Source organism: Lipophrys pholis (assembly GCF_963383615.2).
Source record: "Lipophrys pholis genome assembly, chromosome: 12".
NCBI lineage: Eukaryota > Metazoa > Chordata > Actinopteri > Blenniiformes > Blenniidae > Lipophrys > Lipophrys pholis.
The window spans coordinates 20,641,150-20,661,477 of NC_137641.1; the positions used below are offsets into that span (position 1 = coordinate 20,641,150).

Here is a 20,328-nt window from a genome sequence, read left to right on the forward strand (position 1 = left end):
TCATTCTAACGGATCTCATAAAATTACGATTTTCTTTCTTCTTCTGTCCATCATGAACTCGGTAGAGCAGGAAAAAGCAAACAACTAAAGAGATGGCTGTTGTATAGAACGTTGGTTGTAACAATGCATTAAGATAGAAAATCCGGTTAACTGCCATTTGAAAAGTTGCCATGTTTGTAAAAATCATGGATTTATAGAATGACCAGCAAGGTTTCCCAGCAATGTAATGGTTATTGCACACATTGTTAAATCAATCCATTCATCCATCTATCATCCATCTATCATCCATCCATCCATCCATCCATCCATCCATTCATCCATCCAACACACATACAAGCACACAATTCAAAGTCAACAAATAACCTGAAATGAAGGCGTTTGGATATGGGAGGAAACCAGAGAAAAACAGACACACAGCTTCTAAGTCTGGAAAAAGACCAGGTTTGTTGTTTGCTGTGAGAACATGGTGCTAACCAATACACTACCTACCATTTGACCCCTAAAGCAACATGATAATCTGAAAAAGCAACTATTTGTTTACTTTGTGTAGAATGTTTATTTGACTCTTTAATGCGTAATATGGAAAGCCCATGTTTCTACCTGAAGTTGTGGCCCTTGTGGATTTTTGCCACAGTTTTGAAGCTGCTGCCATCGTAAGGCGGCGAGGATCATTTGTTTTCCAACCGAAAGCTCACTGCTATATATTATAATGCACCCCTCACTCCATTTACCCTTTGTACATGTGGATAAGTCATGAGATGTTCAGTCTTTTATTATTGCAATCTGTTGAAATAAAGTTACAGATTTTGCACAGATTGCTGGAGCAAAACTTTTGAGGATTAAAAACGTTGTGCTGTCACGTGTAGATTATGTCCGGTAAAGTCAATATCCATACTAAAGCAATGCATTTGTAATTGTCTTTAAAAAAAAAAAAAAATCCATGAACATGCAGTAGAAACTGTCACTTTTGCCAAAAGGTCAAAAAAGTCATTCAAGGCCACAAGGTTTTTAATTCAATAACCCTTTTTTAATGTCTTCAGACACCAGAAAATGCTGATTCCTGGGCTGGTACACCATCTGCAGGCTGGAGGGCTCAACACACATGCACTTGTGCCCACGCACACACACATCTGTTGTAGCATGTGGAAACACTGACTAACACATTAGTGCAGGACCTGGCACATAAAGTAAGAGAGGAAAGTTCTCACATGCCGACTGCAAGAAGTGACAAATTCTCTGCAGCTAAATCCATCCGTCTGGAAAAGAGCCCACATTTAAAGGACGATTGAAATCGCAATTTGCAGTTTCCCCACTGCAATTAGGCGACGCATTTGGCATCTAAATCATGTTTTCTAGTTGTTAGCTGCAACAGTGTGCTTGCCACACAATGTCATGCTGTGCAGACTCTGCTTGTTATTGGCAAAGAGGGGATTCGGTCTCCTCTGTGGTGTGGACCAGAAGAGCTGCTGCCAGATGAAAGGCCCAACGTCTGTCTGCTCAGTTTATCATTGCTTGGTGAGTTGGTTTGACTAATTGTTCAAAGAGTCGTCAAGTTTAATGCAAAGTTCAGAAGCAATTGTTTGACATTTTGTGAAAAGTCTTTTTGTTACTAATAGAAGATCAGCACTGCACTCTTGTATTTAATATGAATGTACAGTCAGAAGATGTATGGGACCAGAAGGCACATTGCCTTTATTATCTCTAACTATTAGTAAACTATTTTTCATGATTTTTTTTTCAAGCATTTTAACTTATATGTTTAATATGCACAAAAAGCAATACTTTTTTTGCTAAATGTAGTGACTTTTATTTTTCTGTGGAAAGGACCTGATGGCTGGTTTCCCCTGCTAACGTTGCCTGACAGCCCTCTATTGCTGGTAACAGGTAAACTTCATACTTACAAACTGAATGTTACATATTTTTTTTACTTGATGTTTTCACTGAAGACAAGAGCAGCAGTCTAATGATGGTGTTTAACTCATCCAACCACTTCGACCTTCTTCCTAAGTGAAGACGGTCAATTATGACACTCAGATTCATTTTATTGCTTCATCATAAGTGACCACAAGAGGTCAGGAGTTGTTATTACAGGTTTCAGCAATGCTTGTCATAGTTTTTATGTACATCTGACACATTGTCACAATAATTTTGAGAATAGAGGGTGTGACTAAATAAACACCATCATTCTTTTTTTTTTTTTTTTATAATTTTTTTTGTTAATTACATAAGTTATCCAAATGAATCACGCATTTAAAACAAAGTCAGTAAATGTGTGTAAATAGTATTTCATGTGTTTCATTGCAAAGTAATTGAAGACTTTGCCATTCTTTACTATCAGAAAGTATCAGCTATTCCAGGCAGTTGCAGTTCCACACAGACATGTATTCACAGGAATAACTCAATTCCCAGTTAATGTCTCTGATTTCATTACAAATCCAATGATGGAGAGTTACATTGATTACCACTGTGCATGTGTTAACCACTAAGGGGCACTGATGGGCAGAGTGTAGAAACAAAAGTAAGCCTCGAACAGAAGTGAAAGAAAGAACAAAGAAAAGCTTGAACATGGAAAAAGAAAACTGTTAAACGCTGCAAGATCATGCAGACAAGCACATGAAAGAAGCAATAAATCTCCAAACCAACGCACGTGTGCTTTGTTTCCCCGTGTAAAAGCCATCGCACCCGCTGCTAGAATGATCGAGTGTGCAGAGAGAGGGAGCAGAAGACTCAGTCCCAACAGCTTCACTCCTCCTCTGCCAGCACACATCTGCTGCTGAGGAGATGGGACACTGATCCAGAGAGGAACACTTTGGAGTTTGATCCTCACAGCATGGCTGACTGCAGCGGTGTGTTGTGAGGGAGAAGTACAAAGGGAAGAGAAACTCCTGCCGGTGATTATTTATGTGTACCTTCTCCCAGGCTGAACGATCTCCTACATCTGAGGTGATGTCCCAGTGCTGGTGCAGGCAGGTCCTGCTTGGAGTGGAAGTTTGGATGCTGGTGGCGGTTCTGGTGGCCGGCGGTGCAGCACAGTTCTATGAGATGAGGGAAGCAGGGTCGTCCTGCTACGGAGGATTTGACCTCTACTTTGTTTTGGACAAGTGAGTGATTTTTACTTAATGTTCTTCAGTGTCTTGTGCATGAGTTTGCTTTGAAGTCTCAGGTTCAAACAACAACCGAGCCGGTCCTGCAGTGGAATTACTGTAGAAACAGTTTAAAATAAGTTTAACAAACAGATTTTTACCACTTGATGTTTAGATTCTATCGCCTATTTTAAGAAATAGTGCAGGTTTCAGCTTAGCAATTAAAAGCATGTGAGGCAAAACACTGCCAGAACTGACCAACTGACTTTAAAATGTCACATGATCTTTTTTTCTTCCTAAACTTTCCTTCCAGAGGGATTTTCTAAAGGTTTGGATCAACAGATGTATTTATTCTAAATCGTTTTGTGTTTTTGTGACACTTATTTTAGAGCTGCATCCCCCTTTTACCTGTTTTAAATACAAACCAGTGAATAATAATGCATGATGAAGCAACAACCTATCAGTGATTGTGAGCGGCAACAAAATATTCATGAAAATAAGAATTATTTCCAATTCATTTGAAGTTCGATATTGCCCAAAATGTCACAGAAGAATGAAAACATACCGTCTTCAAATATGTTTTTCTTTAGTTCACTGCATGAATATGAAAGATATTCCAGTTAACGTAGAGCTGCAGTTTTGGGCATCATGTTATGAAATTGAATCGCTTCTCAGTCACACTACAAACTCTTTATGTATCATGTAGTTTGATAAAACAAAATCATTTTCATAAAGTCTATCATCGGGAATAAATTACTCTGTCCATTAAACTGTCATGAGGCCGACATGAAGCTCCCGAACTGGTCACGCGTGTTGTTGCTCACCCTGAGCCACTTGAGAGAAACCGAGTTTACGCAATAACGCTTTCCTCTTGCAAAGTTGTTTTGCGCGTTCTCTCGGATGATAAAGTGCCCTGCAGGGATTCCTGTTGTCAAACTGTGGCCACACTCCACTGACAGCTCTAAGCCCACTTCTAATCCCAACTTCAGCTCTCGCCGCCTCGCTCTGCAGAACCATTTCTCCGTTAGAGCCAGATGTTCCAACGACCCAGACTTTTTGGCCGTCTCTGCTCCGGGACTCAGATCACAGCATAAAGGAAAACATCAGAGGAGGAGAGTGGAGAGGCAGTGACAGGAGGCTGTGGAGGTTATGCACACCTTCTCCCCAAGCCTCTTTAATTAGCGACCAGGTTGGGTTACAGTTAATTTCATCATGAGGGCAAGATTAGAAAGAGTCCGTAGAAAATAATGCATACTGCTTTCTATATGGACATATATACGTGGATACAGTTTGTAAAGTCAAAATGTGAACTGGATCAAGAAAATATCAGATGCCACCTCAATTTTTGTTTCGCTTATAAAAACAGAATATGAACTCAAAAAAAATACCAAATTTTAAGTATTTAAGAGAGAAGGTAACACAAAGACTAAAGGTTTCACCCTCAATGGATATAGAGAAAATACACAAGAGACAGCTTCATATATCCAGAATGAGCAACAAAGAAACAGGGAATATCACATTTATGATAGTAAATAAAAGATGACATTTTTTAAGTGATTGATTCAATTAAAAAGTTTTATTAAATCAAATGCATATTTTGAGCGTCTGTGATTAAGGTTCAATCCGTTTCTGATGTTTTATATTTAAAGTTTTGAAGTTTTTTTTATATGGGTTTTATAAGTGTAGCTAATAGAACACGATCCCAGTTAGTTGGAGAATAAATCAAAACCGACCCCATTAAAAACAGTTCATTATAGTGTGGGATTATGATCCCTCTTCTCATCTCAGAGTTTACATCACATTGTGCCTCACCAACAGGGTATTCTTTCTTCATATCCGGCATGAATCTTATTTATAGTGCAGTAATCAACCCACCATGCCGCAGCATGATGAAGACTGTTGAATCCTCTCCGCAGGTCGGGCAGCGTGCAGCATTACTGGAACGAGATATATTACTTTGTCGATCACCTGGCTCACAAGTTCATCAGGTATGTCCGCATAAACACCGCTTGATTTGTGTTGGATGGATAGAAAAGAGAAAATATGAGTTTTTATAACATAACAGTCATCTCCTGTATGTTGTTGTTTTTTTTGTTCTTCTCCAGTCCTCAGCTGCGGATGTCTTTCATTGTATTTTCAACAGAGGGCCGGACTCTCATGGCTCTAACAGAAGACAGGTTAACACTAACACTCACTGGCCTCTTTATCACTTTATTTACATGTCCTAATGTGTCATTACATTGCAATCTATTGGTTCTTTCCTTGAATATGCATCGGCGATCAGAGATCAAATTCGAGCTGGACTGGAGGAGCTGAGCATGGTGCAGCCTGGAGGAGACACTTTCATGCACAGAGGCTTTCAGAGAGTAAGTCATCTGTTAAGTCAATGGAAAACTGACCCTACCCACCAGTATGGCATCTAACTGTCCAAATGAGCCCTATTTAAGTTTATAGCAGTTGACGCCTCAAAATTTCTCTCTCAGGCCAGCGAGCAAATCTACTATGGGACTGGCGATGGTGAGTTTCTTTTTTACCACCTAATCACTGTGGAGTCTTTGCCCAATCATTAAAATATCATATTTTCTTCAGAATTCGGACACATGGGAAAATCATCACAGAAAGAAATAAAACACAACAGCTTTTCTCACCGTAGTTCAAACTATATCATTCCCCACAAATCTGTAAAATCAACTCCACTCGGTCGACAATATTTTTCTCAGTCTGAGTCGAGATGTTGCCTCTTGTTCTGCAGGTTATCGCACGGCCAGCGTCATCATCGCTCTGACAGATGGAGAACTGAGAGAGAATCAGTTTGATCTTGCACAAAGAGAGGTAAGAGATGTCTACACCCTAAACTTTGTGGTTGAAAGCACAAATTTTAAAAAGTCCTCTTGCTCAACGATGACATAATATGATACAACACAACTCGATATATGAGAAGACATGATTTGTAACATGATTTGACGTGATACAATACTTTATGACACAAAAGTGTTTGATACAATAAGATACGACTCGATTTGATACGATACAGTGACACAATTTGATATGATATTATACCATGAGATAAGACAGATTACGACACAATACTATGTGACGCCATACAACTCAAATTGATGGTTTATACAATGTGATACGATTTGACGTGACATGTGATACGACACAGTATGACACACTGTGATGATACAGTAAGATGTGACACGTTACGATGTAATGAAGTAAGGCATCATTTTAAATAACATAATTTTGTAAAGCACCTATTACTAGTCACTGTTTTTTTTATTGTGTTGCTTTCAAACAATGTGCCACAGCTGTAAAAGGGGCTACAGAGCTTTACAGAATGTCACCCGTGCATCTAAATTTTGCGAAGTCAAGTTAAAGGAGATAAAGGAAGAGACCGTTCAAGGGTGAATTTTCTCTCTCAAAAACTTTGTCGCGGCCACATGTCGCTCTCGGCGACGTTGCTGCAGATGTTTTCCAGCAGCCTTCACGCACAAACGTAAACCAATCTATGATTTATTGAGTGGTCTGATTGAGCTGGAGCTTACTTGTTTTTCTGATTTGGTGCGTTGAATCAGGCCAGCAGGGCCCGGCAGCTGGGTGCCACTGTGTACTGTGTGGGAGTGAAAGACTTCAATGAAACGCAGGTAAATCCGGCTGCTGTTATCAAATCGACCAGTTGAGGCGCTATTCAACAGCAATGAACAGACATTTGATCATTGGCTCCAATCTCTGACAGCTTTCAACAATAGCTGACAGTCAGGACCATGTTTTCCCTGTGAATGACGGTTTTGAAGCACTGCAAGGAATCATTGACTCGGTACGGAGGATGCAAGTATAACATTAATGGAATTATGAAAAATATCACATCAACTCCTCCACGTCACTTCGAATTTATACCATTCCGATGTTCTCCAGATCCTGCAGAGATCGTGCATTGAGATCCTGGCTGTAGAGCCGTCCAGCATCTGCGAAGGAGGTAAAGAAAGGTTAACACTTTAGAAAATAAATAAATTGAAGACAAACAGATGCTCTCATAAAAACACCACTATAAGAAATGTTTTTAGAAATTAGTGACTTAGAAATATGTTACTTTGATTTGTCTACCAATGACTGTACTATTTTTTTATATATATATAAATATAAGGTACGTGCTATTACGTTCAATTCTAGTAAGTCACCAATTAGGAAGATAGAGTGGGTTGCTTAAAAAAGGGTTACTTTTCTAGACTTTCTGATTTTTTTATGCTCTTTCCTATATTTACTCAGGATAGCTAGTATATTTTATCGGGGTAATTCGTATTGCAAAGTGTTTATCTGAAAATCTACCAATACAAAAGAAAACAGTTTGCAAAGTGAGAAGAAACAAGCAAAGGTCTGAAAGGTCTGATCACAAGTGTGCCGCATAACAAGGCAAAGATGTTGTTATATGATGTATCATACAATAATTAGTGGTGTATTGGATCATTCACTGCATGCAAAAATAAATAAATGGCCATTTCCATTCGTCTCCAGAGTCGTTTCAGGTGGTAGTGAAGGGAAACGGTTTTCTTCATGCCCGGGATGTGCAGAAAGTCCTCTGCAGCTTCCGCATCAACGACACAGTTACTTTAAGTGAGTAATTCTCTTCTGCATGTTCCCTTCATCCTAACATGACAATGACACAAATTAGTCGATGAATAACTGAGCATTTTGATGTTGTTTATGCATAAAAATACACCTTCTGCTTCTCTGTCCACACTTCTACAAAGCTTCACATGTGCAGTGGTGCATGCGCCGCACCACACGGCCGACAAACTGGCATCGAGCTGGTCAATATGCTGAAGCACTTAGCAGCTGAAGTGCCAAGCTGAGAGAATATTGATTTCACATTCATGTGGTCCAAAGACACACGCATTCAAGTGAATGTTTCTTTTTTCTTTGTTTTGGCGGGACGTTCAGCAACGTTTCCCCAACATAATTGAAGTATCACTTTACCAGGACTGTAATGTGCCACACGTGAGGACTTGTGCAGTCCTGCCGTCAAGACGCAAAGCAACAGTGGGAGGAGACGGCATTTAATTCTTGTATAGTTGATAAATGCTTTTTTACTTTGCCCACTGTAACTCTAGTTCTCATCACTGGTGAAAACTTGGACAAAGGAAAACAAGTGAAGTGTTGAAGGGATTCATTAAGTCGAAGGGTCCAAATGTACTAAAGGGTGGAAAAACACTTTTTCTTGGATATTGCAGGACGTTGTAAAAGCAGAAATGCTATTAGTTCACTGGGGAACCCCGTGCAGGCACGGGGCGGGTGAGCCTAACCCTGACCCCTTCACCCAGCACGTTTTTACTTAAAGGCTTCTCGCTGTTGCACCGTGTGCGACCTTCTGTTTTTATGATTGAGATAAAGGCATTCCATTTTAGAGGAGCTTGCTGGTATTCTGGTGGTAAATAAAAGACAAAGGCTCGGAGAAGGAGGCCATAAAAGTCCTCTTAAAGTCTATAAATTATGTCACTCCTTCAGCAGAAGCAGCGAAGGGTCGAACTATGTGTTCGCCCAAAGAATAATACCAGTAATGAGCCAGCAATCAACCGCTCTCCTTATTATAAACTCTGCGAAATGATGGACAGAAGAGGACATTTTTCACTCAGCGAGCCGTTTGCGTCACTGCTCCGAGTTTATTGTGGCCACACGGGTGGGGGGACGGCAGCACTTTGTGCACCACAGCGACTCAAGCCCTCGCCCTCCTCAAAACCATCAGTGTCGTCTTTCTCTGCCTCGAATCAGCTGGTATAGCGCTCAGCGCTGCTCAGATGTCTAAAGGAGGAATGCGGCTCTCATCTGGAGAAGAGCGCCGTCTATGCACACACTAGACACTGACCGAGCCAGGGTAAATAAACCACAACCCTCCCTCATTTGCTTCTTTTTCCATGAGGAGAGGAAGTCCAGGAATTCAATGAAAAAATGTATTTTGAGACTTGAATCTTCTGAAGTTTCACAACCGGTAAAGAAAAGTGAAGCAAACCTTTTTTTTTTTTTTTTTCTTTCCTTTGCATCACTTTCACCACTTCACCTTTCATCGGGGTGGTTTTCCTTTACTGTGTCCAGTCTATAACATGTTCCTTCTTCCTCCGCAGTGAAGAGACCTTTAGTGGTGAGAGATACCTACCTTCTGTGTCCAGCTCCTGTTCTGGAAAAAGAGGGAACGTGAGTGGGAACTGAGTCCGTTCACACACCAGATGTCTGGGTTTCATTAGACCGGAGACGCTCAAACATAAATGTTTTTAATGAAATGAGAACTAAAATAGTAACTTGACAGCAGCAGCTTTGTGATTCATGCGATTACATTATGATGTGTAGTTTAAGCACTTAGTGGAGGAAAATGCTTTTTAATCAAGGATGGTTGCACTTTGCAATGAAACAATTCCTCATTATTTTCCAATTTGCAAACCAATCATAAAGTCGCAGGGGTTTTAAAGTCATTGACACAGTATAGAGCCCACACACTTTCACAGAAAATGTCCCGACTCTTCCTCAGGCTCTCTTTGAATTTTGCACGTCATGATGTTGCTCGATAACAAACCAGCATCAACAGCTCGTTATCGATTCTGTGACCTTGTGTCTTTTCCAGATAAACTGAATTTAGGCATTCTTTGGCACCTTAAAAAAATCTTTTAGTCTTTGAGTCAGTTGTTTGATGCAGTGAAATTACGTTTCTAACTTTGTTTGGTGAAGATGGAGAGTTAGAGGAGCACAAAGTTAATCTGCTGAACCCCACACAGTCATGGGATTTGTTGATTTGTAGCACATAGAGAATATCTGGGCTGGAAATACATACAAAAAAACAAATCTAACAAAGTACATCAACAATGAAATTAAAAGCTGAGTAATTCTGAAATTAATCGGTGTTATGAAATGTTTGGGTGAAACTTCCGAATCTCTCTCTTTCTCTCTGCAGCTCTGCCACGCTCCACGTCAGCATGAATAACGGCCTCAGCTTCATTTCCAGTTCTGTCACAATTACTGCAGTCACCTGTGTGAGTACAATCAAATCTTCTGTGTTTGTATTGTTGGACTAATATATGTATTTATGAAGCTTCATGCTGGTCTTATACTTATTTATAGGGTTAAGAAATTGTGACGACGAGCTTTTTGTTATTTGTGAATCAGCTGTTTCTGAACTGAGAATAACTCTCGTCAGATATTTTACAGCTGCAGCAGTTTGACTGTCTGCCAGCCTGCTGTGTTTCATTAGTGACCTTATGCAACAAAGTCCTTTTGGTTAGAAATGAATCCATTGTCTTGTGCATGGAGACAATAGACTCGAGAAAAAAAAAAAAAAAAAGTAAATAATTTACTTGTAATCAATGTTTTTGATTTAATTGAGGTATATTTAGTCTCAAGTAGTGAACAGAAAAACCAGCAAAGGTATTTGTGACTAAATTAATTTCACTTATATAGCACTTTTCCACTGCTCTAGCTTTAATCACACTCACAGTCTTGCTCAAGGGCACTTTGACACATGGACAGGGGGAGGTGGGGAATTGAACCTGCTACCAACCGAGCCACAGCCGCCCCGGCTGTTGTTACAGTTCTGACATAAATCATGAATATAACAGAAAAAAAGAAGAGTTGCTTAACTTAAGATGAAGAATAGTACATACATTATAATGTCTATTTAGAGGTTTTCTGTGGATATATAGAAATATGTGTTTTGGGATCATTTTAAATCATGTAATGAGTCCCACCACCTGAGACAATAGGAAGCTTCTCTACATTACCAATTCCTTTGTGAATAATGTTTTTAGTATATCACTATGTGGATCTATGATGCATAAACAAGCCTTCATTAAGGTTTTTATACTTCAGCATGCAATGATTAGTCAAATAATTAATTATCATACAATATATCTATTAATTGTTAGATCTTTACAGACATATATATTAATCAGCCATAATTCATCTTTTAATGACTGTAAGAAATGTATGTGTTAAATTTGAATTCATTCTAGTCTGACGGGACCTTTGTGGCCATCGCACTGCTCATCCTGGCCCTCCTGCTGACCATGGCTCTGCTGTGGTGGTTCTGGCCGCTCTGCTGCACTGTGGTATCGTTATCATTCTTATTCTTATTTTTTAATTCTTACTAATATTATATCTTCACAAAAGAAACTTACATTTTGTTAATTTCTGCAGGTCATTCATGAACCACCTCCTCCAGTCATTGACGACAGCTCTGTAAGTGTTTTTTCTTATTTGAATGTTTCGTCACACCACAATGTGAGCGCAGTGGAACGGTGGTCTGTCACTCAGTCATAGTGTTCCCTGGTTCAAACCTGCTGAATGAGGCAATGTTGTCTGTGTTGACTAAAAGGTTATTTGGTGTAGGTGCGAATATGTGTTTGTAAGAGCGTGCATGCTGTTGTTATTATTCCTGTTTCTGCCTTTCACTGTGGTCATTTGTGATCAGGTCATGCACATCATGGAATGATAAATTCATACAGAGAAGATGGGAATTTATTGTTTTAAAATAGAATACGAGAGTAGTATCTGTTTTGATGAATGAAGAATTACTTGCTTTCTTCAGGATGATGAGGATGGTTATCCGAAGAGGAGGTGGCCCACTGTAGATGCATCATATTATGGAGGTCGAGGAATCGGGGGCATCAAGAGAATGGAGGTAAACCTGATCACAAAGTCTATTTACTATATAATATAAGTATCAAGTATCAGAAAAAAAAAAAAAAAAAGGGACACCAAAAATAAAACAGCCTAAAAGCTCAATCAAACAATTATTACTTAAGACATCACGCAGAGTAAAAGAGCTCAACAATGTTAACAAACCGAATTCCACCAAAGGTTTTTCAGCGAGCAATAAAACATTTACATTTAATGGATGTGGGAATGTTGACAGATCATTGTAGACTCACAGTTTTAATACACATAAATCCATTAAAACCCAATGAGATATTAGGCTACCTCTGCTATGAGAGGTGATGTGATGACCGATGAAGTGCATCATGGTTTTTCAAAGAATCTGAAATGGAGCAGAAAAAACAACCTAAATGTGGCGTCACAAAGAGTTGTTATGAACGTTACCGTGGATCGCAACATATGAATGAGGATTGTTTACCATTTAGTGGAATGCAGACCAGTTAAGCTGGAATTAATTTGAAAACATCCCCCCCTTCTCCTCGGACCATGAAGATAGCCCAGAGTACCGCATCAACACGTACGCGTTTAGGGAATTTGAGAAAATCCCAGAGTGTGTTGATCTCAGAAACACATTAATATCATTTCGCTCAACTTCCTGGAGGCAGATGTAGTTTTGAGTCTGGAGGAAAGTGTCAACAGCGACCTGATGGTTTTTACCAGCTGGGATCTGAAAGACGGCCAATGTCTCGTCCATTGTTGGAGCCATGAAAGTAGTGAACCTGTCAAAAATGATCTCTCAGGCCAGTGTTTGATTTCTTTGGAGTTTATTACAATAGAAATATGACAATGCAACATTGCAGGGCTTTGATAATGAACTTGCCGAGATGTGCATATCCACAAATAATCTTACTAAAATATTCTTGGCAACAAACGGTTCCATATCAGAAAAGGCTGTTGCGTCTAACTTTCGGAACAAAGTACAACCTCAATCCGAGTCGACGTGCGGAAACTGTGCAGACCACTGTGCTTTTCCCTGTGGAGGTTGATCCAGTGTGATTTTACGTTTTCTCATGCGTCTTTCAGGAAATCCTTGTGCATTTCATTGGTCACAGTTCTCATAAAAGCTCCTATTTCTCACATTACATCTGGCTCTACACCCGTACATCTGAGAAGATCTCTTCTGGTCTTCATAGGTCTTATAGGAAAATCCCTCAGAGGTTCAAATGAAATCTATCTCTCAAACGAAAGGGTTTGATGTTCACAGAACAAAAACATGTGTTTTCCTTGACGCCGGCACCGCGAGAGTTAAACGTCAGAAATAGCCGTCGAAAAGTCGGGAGCGAGATCAGTCGCCGGTACCGGCCGACCCGCAAAGGAGAGCAGGAAGCAACTCATTCTTTAAAAGAGATGAGTGTGCACGGCCGGGCTGGAAGAGACTGAGTCACGGTGTTGTTGTGACTAGTTGTGCGAGCCAGAGCGTTAAAATAGGACCATCTGGACGGTAAACTGCAACGATGGCAAAAAAAAAAAAAAAAAAAGTGTGGTGGAGCCAAAGAGAAGAGGGCTTTAAAGGGTCTGAGCCTTCATGATTTGTTTGTGGTCGTTAAACCTCAGTTGAGTGGTTTTGTTTTTTGCAGGTTGAGTTAGAAAAACAAAAGAAAGAAAAAAACAAAACAAAAAAAACGCTCAGACTTGTGGAGGAGCACAGTCAATAAATTTACTGTAAAATGACATGAGGCAGTGTGACACTTGATCCCCGCGCTACAGAATACCTGAAAGCAGCCGGGGTTCCGGGGGGACCAGATGTTTTGCGCTGTCTGGACGGCAGAAGGCATCAGTCGGTCCAGGGGAGCTGAGCGTCCCGTAATCTCGTCTTAAAGCTGCTTCCAAACACAGCCGTGGAAAATATGCACAGCTTCATTTATGTGCTTTTTTTTTTTTTTTTTTTTTCTGCCAAGTTGAAGCCTTTCGCTGCTTCTCCGTGGCAGCTGCAAAGGAGTGAAAATGAGTAATGAACTTCTAAGGTTGCTTTGACAGCTTTGGTTTCACTGACTTTAAAAGCCTCATGATTGTTTCGTCAGCGAAAATAAACCTATAATGAGACATCTTTTAACTTTAGACCGAGCAAATGACCTCAGGCAGAGGATCTTTTACTGAAAATTCACGTCAAACAAAGTTTTATGTGATTCAGGAAACACTTGTGGTGTGGATTGACACAATTAGTGATGCTCAGCAGCCAATATTACTTTATTTCTCTCTTTCTCAGATTTCTGTGGACTGGGCTTAAATAGATTTATGTAAATGAGTACACAGTGTCAAAGGAGAGAATAATAGTATTTTGCTCATTGATGCTTGGTTTTGTCTTGGTGCTCCTGTCATAGTCCAAAAACATGACTGTGAGGAAATCCCTGCTTCCTGTCAATGTGGTTGGATCTGTTGGAGGAGCTGCTCATCCCCTCACACTTAACTCTTCTTCGTTTCCGGCTGCAGCTACGTGCTAAACGCTTTTTGTTTCCGGTCAGGTCCGTTGGGGAGACAAAGGCTCGACTGAAGAAGGAGCCAAACTGGAAAAAGCTAAGAATGCCAGAGTTTTGGTGCCCGAGCAGGAATTCGACTCGCCGCCGCCTCAGCCTTACTATCACATGCACAAACCCTCCGGCTCTCACAAGTGGTACTCTCCCATCAAGGTATCTTCTGCTTGTTTCTGGTTACTTCAGTGTATTTTCCCGATAATGAATTCATTGAAATTAAGAAGAAGCTGTCGCTCAGAATCCACCTGCAGGCTATTTCCAGAAAATCTTCTCTTTTCTCAGCTGTTCCACAGATGGAAAACCTCCATACATCTATTTTAAAACTTTGGATAAGAAGCTCATCTCAACATCTATTGCAAATGTTCTTCAACAGTTTTTTTTTTGTCAGTTTTTATTGTCTGCTCATGATGATTTAAAAAAAAAAATGTATTGCAGAATGGTGTTTTGCCAGGAAATAGTTAATCAAACTCGTTCCCTCACATATTCATCAGCTGGATGAAGGATAATAGGAACCAGACATGAACTGAGCGAACCCTGAATATGAAATCTGCTGAGCGGCTGCTTTTCCAAACAAAATACTCTCTTTTGTCATCGTTTATAAACGGTATAGTTTTCAATGGAAAGAAAGACACCAGGAGTCGGACCGTCACCTCCGACGCTTGAAAGCCACATAAAATGATCTCGGTTTCAAAAAGATCCTCGTCTGACACATTTTCTATGTTTTCCCTTTGTCGTCTTTCAGGGAAAACTGGACGCCCTGTGGGTTTTTCTGAGGAAAGGCTACGACAGAGTATCTGTGATGCGACCCTATCCTGGCGACAAGGTGAGACGTGGGACAACAAACCCAGTTACATTACTTTAACATCGAAACCTCGCTTCTGTATTTATTGTCCTTTACTGTGACTGTATAATCTTCCAAACCAATCCTGGCACTTTTCACTCATCATGGTCAAAAAAAAGGGAATCTTTTTGTGGAGCTCAGAGTGCATTTTGTCACGCGACACATAAAAATACAACAACATGAAAGCGGGAGGTAGAAAGATACACTAGATGAGGAGCTTGACGACATGGACACAAAAAGCCTCTTTAATGTGAGGTGTGTTGATAAGGAGGACTACTATCCTCCGAGGTGAACGTTAACGAGATATCACGGACGATGGAGCAGACCGAACGCGACACCACGCTCTCTGTTTGACCTCACTTTGGAAAATAATTTGAGGCTGTCTCCTCAAAGAACAGACATCTGGAAGAAATACTTTTAGAAAACAGTTCAGAGTTTACATAAGTAAGGAAGTTTAATCAGTGCATCTCTTTTTTTTTTTTTACTTTTTTGTATGATTCATTAATTTTTTCATCTGGTAACCAACGTCATCATTCATCAACGATCATCTTTTGATATTCTGATATTCAAACAAGAGCTATGAAACATTATTTTTCCATCTTTTGGAAAGGGAGTCATTTAGGGAGTCTGGACTCTTAACCTGTAAAAATGAGGAATGAAGGGAGTTTGACGTAGAGACCTCCAGGAAAGAACGGAGAAGAAATCTTATCTGCGTCACATTAACTCCAGTTATTCCTTGAGCTGAGCTGGAGAAGCCAAATCTGCTTCAGATTAAGAGAAATGGTGACTTCAAGGAAAAGAGAGATTAAAAAAAAAAAGCCAAACTGCAGTATTGTCTGGAGGAATGTGCTCGTCTGCAGAAGTCATTAGGAATAGATGCTGCTTGCCTCTTTCAGCTTCCAGCCTGAGCGACGCTCGACTGGCAGCTTGTTTTCTTCCATGACACAAAGGAGGCGTTTCCTCTTTCCACTTGTCCAGAGCTTTACCCCTCCAAACCTGCCAATAGCTGTACCATATATTAGATTTAGGTATTTTTCACTGAACAGTTGAACTGATGAACAACTAGTTTCTGTGCGTTCGTTACAGGGCAGGTGCATCAACTTCACTCGCAGCAAATCCTACCCGGCTCCCCGATACCCCATCTACAACCATCCCTCCACTCCGGTTTACACCGTGCCGCACACTTTTCAGCGCCGTCTCTCGGAGGGCAGCCACCTCTTCCACATGCCGCCCTCGCCCACTTCGACCCTGCCTCCCTTGCCGTCCACCCCTCCCCCGTCCTCCACCAGCTCTCCCACGTATACGCCGCCTCCAAACAGAGCCCTGCCCCAAGCCACCGTGTGCTCCGTGTCTGCGCCGCCGTCCCCCACCTGCTCCCTGCCGCCCCCGCCCCAGGGCCCGCCTCCCTGCAGGGCGCCCCCGCCATCACGGCCCCCTCCTCGCCCCAACCACGACAATCTCTGATGGGTGGAAAAACCAAACTGTTGAGCAAAATGACCGCATCTGTTGGACCAACACTTGCTAATGTTTGGGGGCTCAGTGGAGCGTGACGAGTTTCTATTTGTTCGTCTAAAATTGATATTTTAGCGTCGAGGAGCACAACTTTGGCTATTCAATGAGAAGTAGAACCTTCGTGTACATTTCATCTTACCAAACCTCAAACCGTGAAATCGGCTCAAACAAATGCAGAATGAGAACGTATACTTCGACAAATTGTGTTTGACAGGGTCTTCACAAACTAACTCAAACATTTTGAGTGATAGGTGTTTTCGTGTGTTTTATACGTGCAGCTTTGCTCACCGAATGCCTTGAAAAATGTATATTTTGTAAAATACCTTGTATGTACATGTATATTGATTGACAGTTTTGATGTTACGATTTGTTTCAGCCGCTGAACAGATGTTTTGTATTTTGTTTTGTGGCCTGTTCGCCCTCGCTTTACGCCTCTACGCTCAAGCTTCACATTCACTGTGTTGATACAAGAGTTTTATCGATCCGACTCTAAAGGTACGGCATGCGGCGTTACTTTAATCTCACATGACGCATCTTTAAGAACAAAGCAAAGAGACACATTCACCATTCATTGAGATCCACGTCACACTAAAGAGGCTACAATTAGCATTTTAAATCACTTTTATTATTTAGGAGCATCTTGTCAAAACAAAACCCCCACATTGTCAGATGAATGAATCCTAAATTAGGGAAGATGAATGTTGATGCAGACGTGTGAGCTGGTAAAAATAAATGTGACTTCTGGAAAGTTACACTTAACGTCTGAATCTGCAGCCAGAAAATCCGGCTGATGAGTTGTGATCTCACGTGTATCATATCAAAACGATGTGCAATAAATGAGTTAACAGATGTCTTTGTGATTGAGTTCATCAGAAGAGAAATCTTTTCCTTTCTCAGATCAACGTTTGTTGAATGATGACAGTTTTAGCCTTCAAATCCATTAAACACTGTCAGTTCGCCTCAGTTTATTTCTTAATCTTAATTGAATAAATATATATATATTTTTTTTTTTTGCAAAGCTTCTGCAATGTTGTTCTGTACTAAATTCTCAGTGCTTTTCACCACAAATCAGTGGCATTGTCTTCTATTCAATGTGTCACAGCTGGAAAAAACTCTGGTTACAGGTATTACTAATAATCAACATCGGATTAGAAACATCATAACCAATGATGCTCAGCACAGTCCAGACTTTTAATACGAAATAAAAACAAAATATGTCAGTGGTGAAAAACAATAAAGTGCACTTAGCAACATATCGTGGGGATTGTTGTGGCTTTTAATAAGACACAAAGACGTGTTTGCTGTTGACGACAAGGACGTTAAAGACAATAGTTAAAAACAACTAAAAGAGAATTTCCTTTACGGGCCGCTTTGTTGGGTTTTTCACTCAAATCCGATGAAATGATTGTAAAATGTGGTGAAGATGCTTGTGATTTCTTCACATGTGGATACAAGGGAATCATAAGATACTCAGAGAAAATCAAGAAATCGCTGCTCGGTTTTCCAAACTGACGAAGTAGAAAATACGGCTGCACTGTGGGTGGACCAGACAATGACAAACTGAAAATTATTCATAATATTTGTTAGTTATGTCCATTTCTTTTCACTTTGGGGGACGATGTGGTTCTGTCTCTCTGTCTTAAAAAAAAAAAAAAAGCCCAACAAAAACCTGGTGTTTGGCATTATGTAACAAGCCACAGAGCACCTGTGCCTTTGTCCCCTCAGATATCCTAAGATAAATCCCGATATACATTTTCCGTGTGTGTTCTTTTCTCGTCACTTGGTAATGTTATCGCAGACGGACTTGCAGGCCTGCGGGAAGTGAGCTCATGGCGGTGGGACTGAGAAAAGGTCCAGAGACAGACGCAGGCAGGCACATTGAAGGCAGAAAAAAAAAATAAAAATGCAGAAATTAACACAAAACCCAGCTATGTTGCCATGGAGATCTGGACGGCTGGTTTACAAAGTCTAACAATTTAACAGACCATCAGAATGCAGTGAAAGACTTTTTCTCTGGGAGTTTCCATCTTTATGGGGCGGAGTTTTTTTTTTTTTTAATGTCTGGGCCTATATTTTTTATTTCAACATGACAGCATGGGGCTTGTCCCAGATAAACTGTCACATATGTTCACGCTCATGTGTGTGACAACCCTTTTTATTGCTTCATGAGTCTTGGAATGACTTTGATGCAAAAAATAAATAAATAAAAAACAAATCCCACATCTGCCCCTCCCTGTCTGACATTACCGAACAAGTAACGCTGTAATGTTAAATCTCACTTCACTGCCCCCTGAAACACAACAAATTAAGCCCTCAGCTTGCAAATGTGGTTCCGTTTAAAATACTTGAAGAGGAAAAAAAAAAAGATTAACATAATGGTAAAATCATGCTTTTGCAGTGGCCTCAGCTTTGGCTGCCCGTTGGCGATCGCCGGCCTGAAGAGGCTGGTCGGCTCCACCGATGAACCTCCGGGCAGCTCGCAGCCTCCAACCAATTCACAATAAAGCCTCAGACTGATCGATTTCCACACACATGCTGATGTGTTTACGTGGCCGAATCAGCTCTTGATTTGCTGACGTTCTGGCTCCAGTCTTCGTACTTTCCCTGCACTGTTTTTGTCCGGCGTTCAGGAAAAGGAATGTCACCAAATCCACCTGGCTCACGAGACGCTTTGTGTACTGCTGAATAACAAGTGACTTCTCTTTCAGGCAGATATTTGTGCAGGGATTCACGTTTCACTCAAACACAGGGACACTTTTCATAGTCTTGGTGGATCAACTTGCTTTTTTTTTTTTCCATTTTAGTTTAATCTTCATAAGTTGGTACTGAAAACAAAGATGAACCAAAAGTGTTTGGAAAAGGTCAAATTCCTCCAGGTAGACCCTGTTTAGATAATTTAGCACACATTTATCGAGAATTATATATAAAAAAAAAAGTCAGTTGAGGGCAAAACTGATTACTTTATCACAACTGACATCTTTAGAGTTAAGTGCATGATAGACTGACGTCATAAAATACATTCAGTGAAAACGCGTGAGTAACTGAGATGACATTGTCGGACTACATATAAAGATTTAACATCCATCAAAAGCAAGTTACTTCATTAAGTTGAATAAATCAAATCAAATATGATAATGAAGTTCAGAAATGTGCACGTGAATCAGGTGAGTGAGAGCAGAGAGATTTAACTCCAGCGGAACACAGAGGTCCACCACTGCGAGTTATACTTCGTAATGACAAGTTTCACAGTAGCTACTGACAAAAATATCTTACCGACGACGGACTGAAGAGAGAGAAGTTCTCGGAGTCAAATTCTGAGGAGCGAAGTGGAGGACTCCATCGTGCTGCTGCACGACTGCAACGTGTTTACAAACAGAGAGCGGGACGGTTGTATGGATCAATGCCTCTGTTCTATTGAAGAACCTCGAAAGGCCAAGGACACAATATGTCTTGCCTGTAAAGTAAAACTCAGAAACACAGATGTTTGATGAGAGTTGTGTTGGACCACATTAAACCATAAAAACGTATAGTTTTCTTCATTCATTCTTTCCGAATTTTTTTCGTTCAGAAGATCAAAAATAAGTTGACATTGTGCCGTTAGATAAAACAGATATGAATCTCTTCAATATCCAAGTTTTCCTTTTGCAAAAAAAAACAAACATAGGATCTGGAAAAGAACCCAAAAGCATTCACTTTAAGGTTTCTAGAAATGACGAAGGCTTTT

At 40.4% G+C, this 20,328-nt stretch overlaps 1 protein-coding gene across 1 annotated transcript; it reads left to right on the plus strand.

Annotated features, from left to right (window-relative positions):
- Positions 1–2,567: 2,567 nt before the first annotated feature.
- On the plus strand, positions 2,568–17,568 carry antxr1b (ANTXR cell adhesion molecule 1b). Its single transcript, XM_080477163.1, has 18 exons — positions 2,568–3,101; positions 5,000–5,071; positions 5,189–5,260; positions 5,368–5,449; positions 5,567–5,600; positions 5,836–5,915; positions 6,662–6,730; positions 6,823–6,903; positions 7,002–7,062; positions 7,599–7,697; positions 9,203–9,272; positions 10,024–10,102; positions 11,078–11,173; positions 11,262–11,303; positions 11,653–11,745; positions 14,243–14,407; positions 14,994–15,074; positions 16,179–17,568. The coding sequence occupies exons 1-18, from the start codon at positions 2,902–2,904 to the stop codon at positions 16,554–16,556; spliced, it is 1,854 nt and encodes a 617-aa protein (XP_080333289.1). The 5' UTR covers positions 2,568–2,901; the 3' UTR covers positions 16,557–17,568.
- The last annotated feature ends 2,760 nt before the right edge of the window (positions 17,569–20,328 follow it).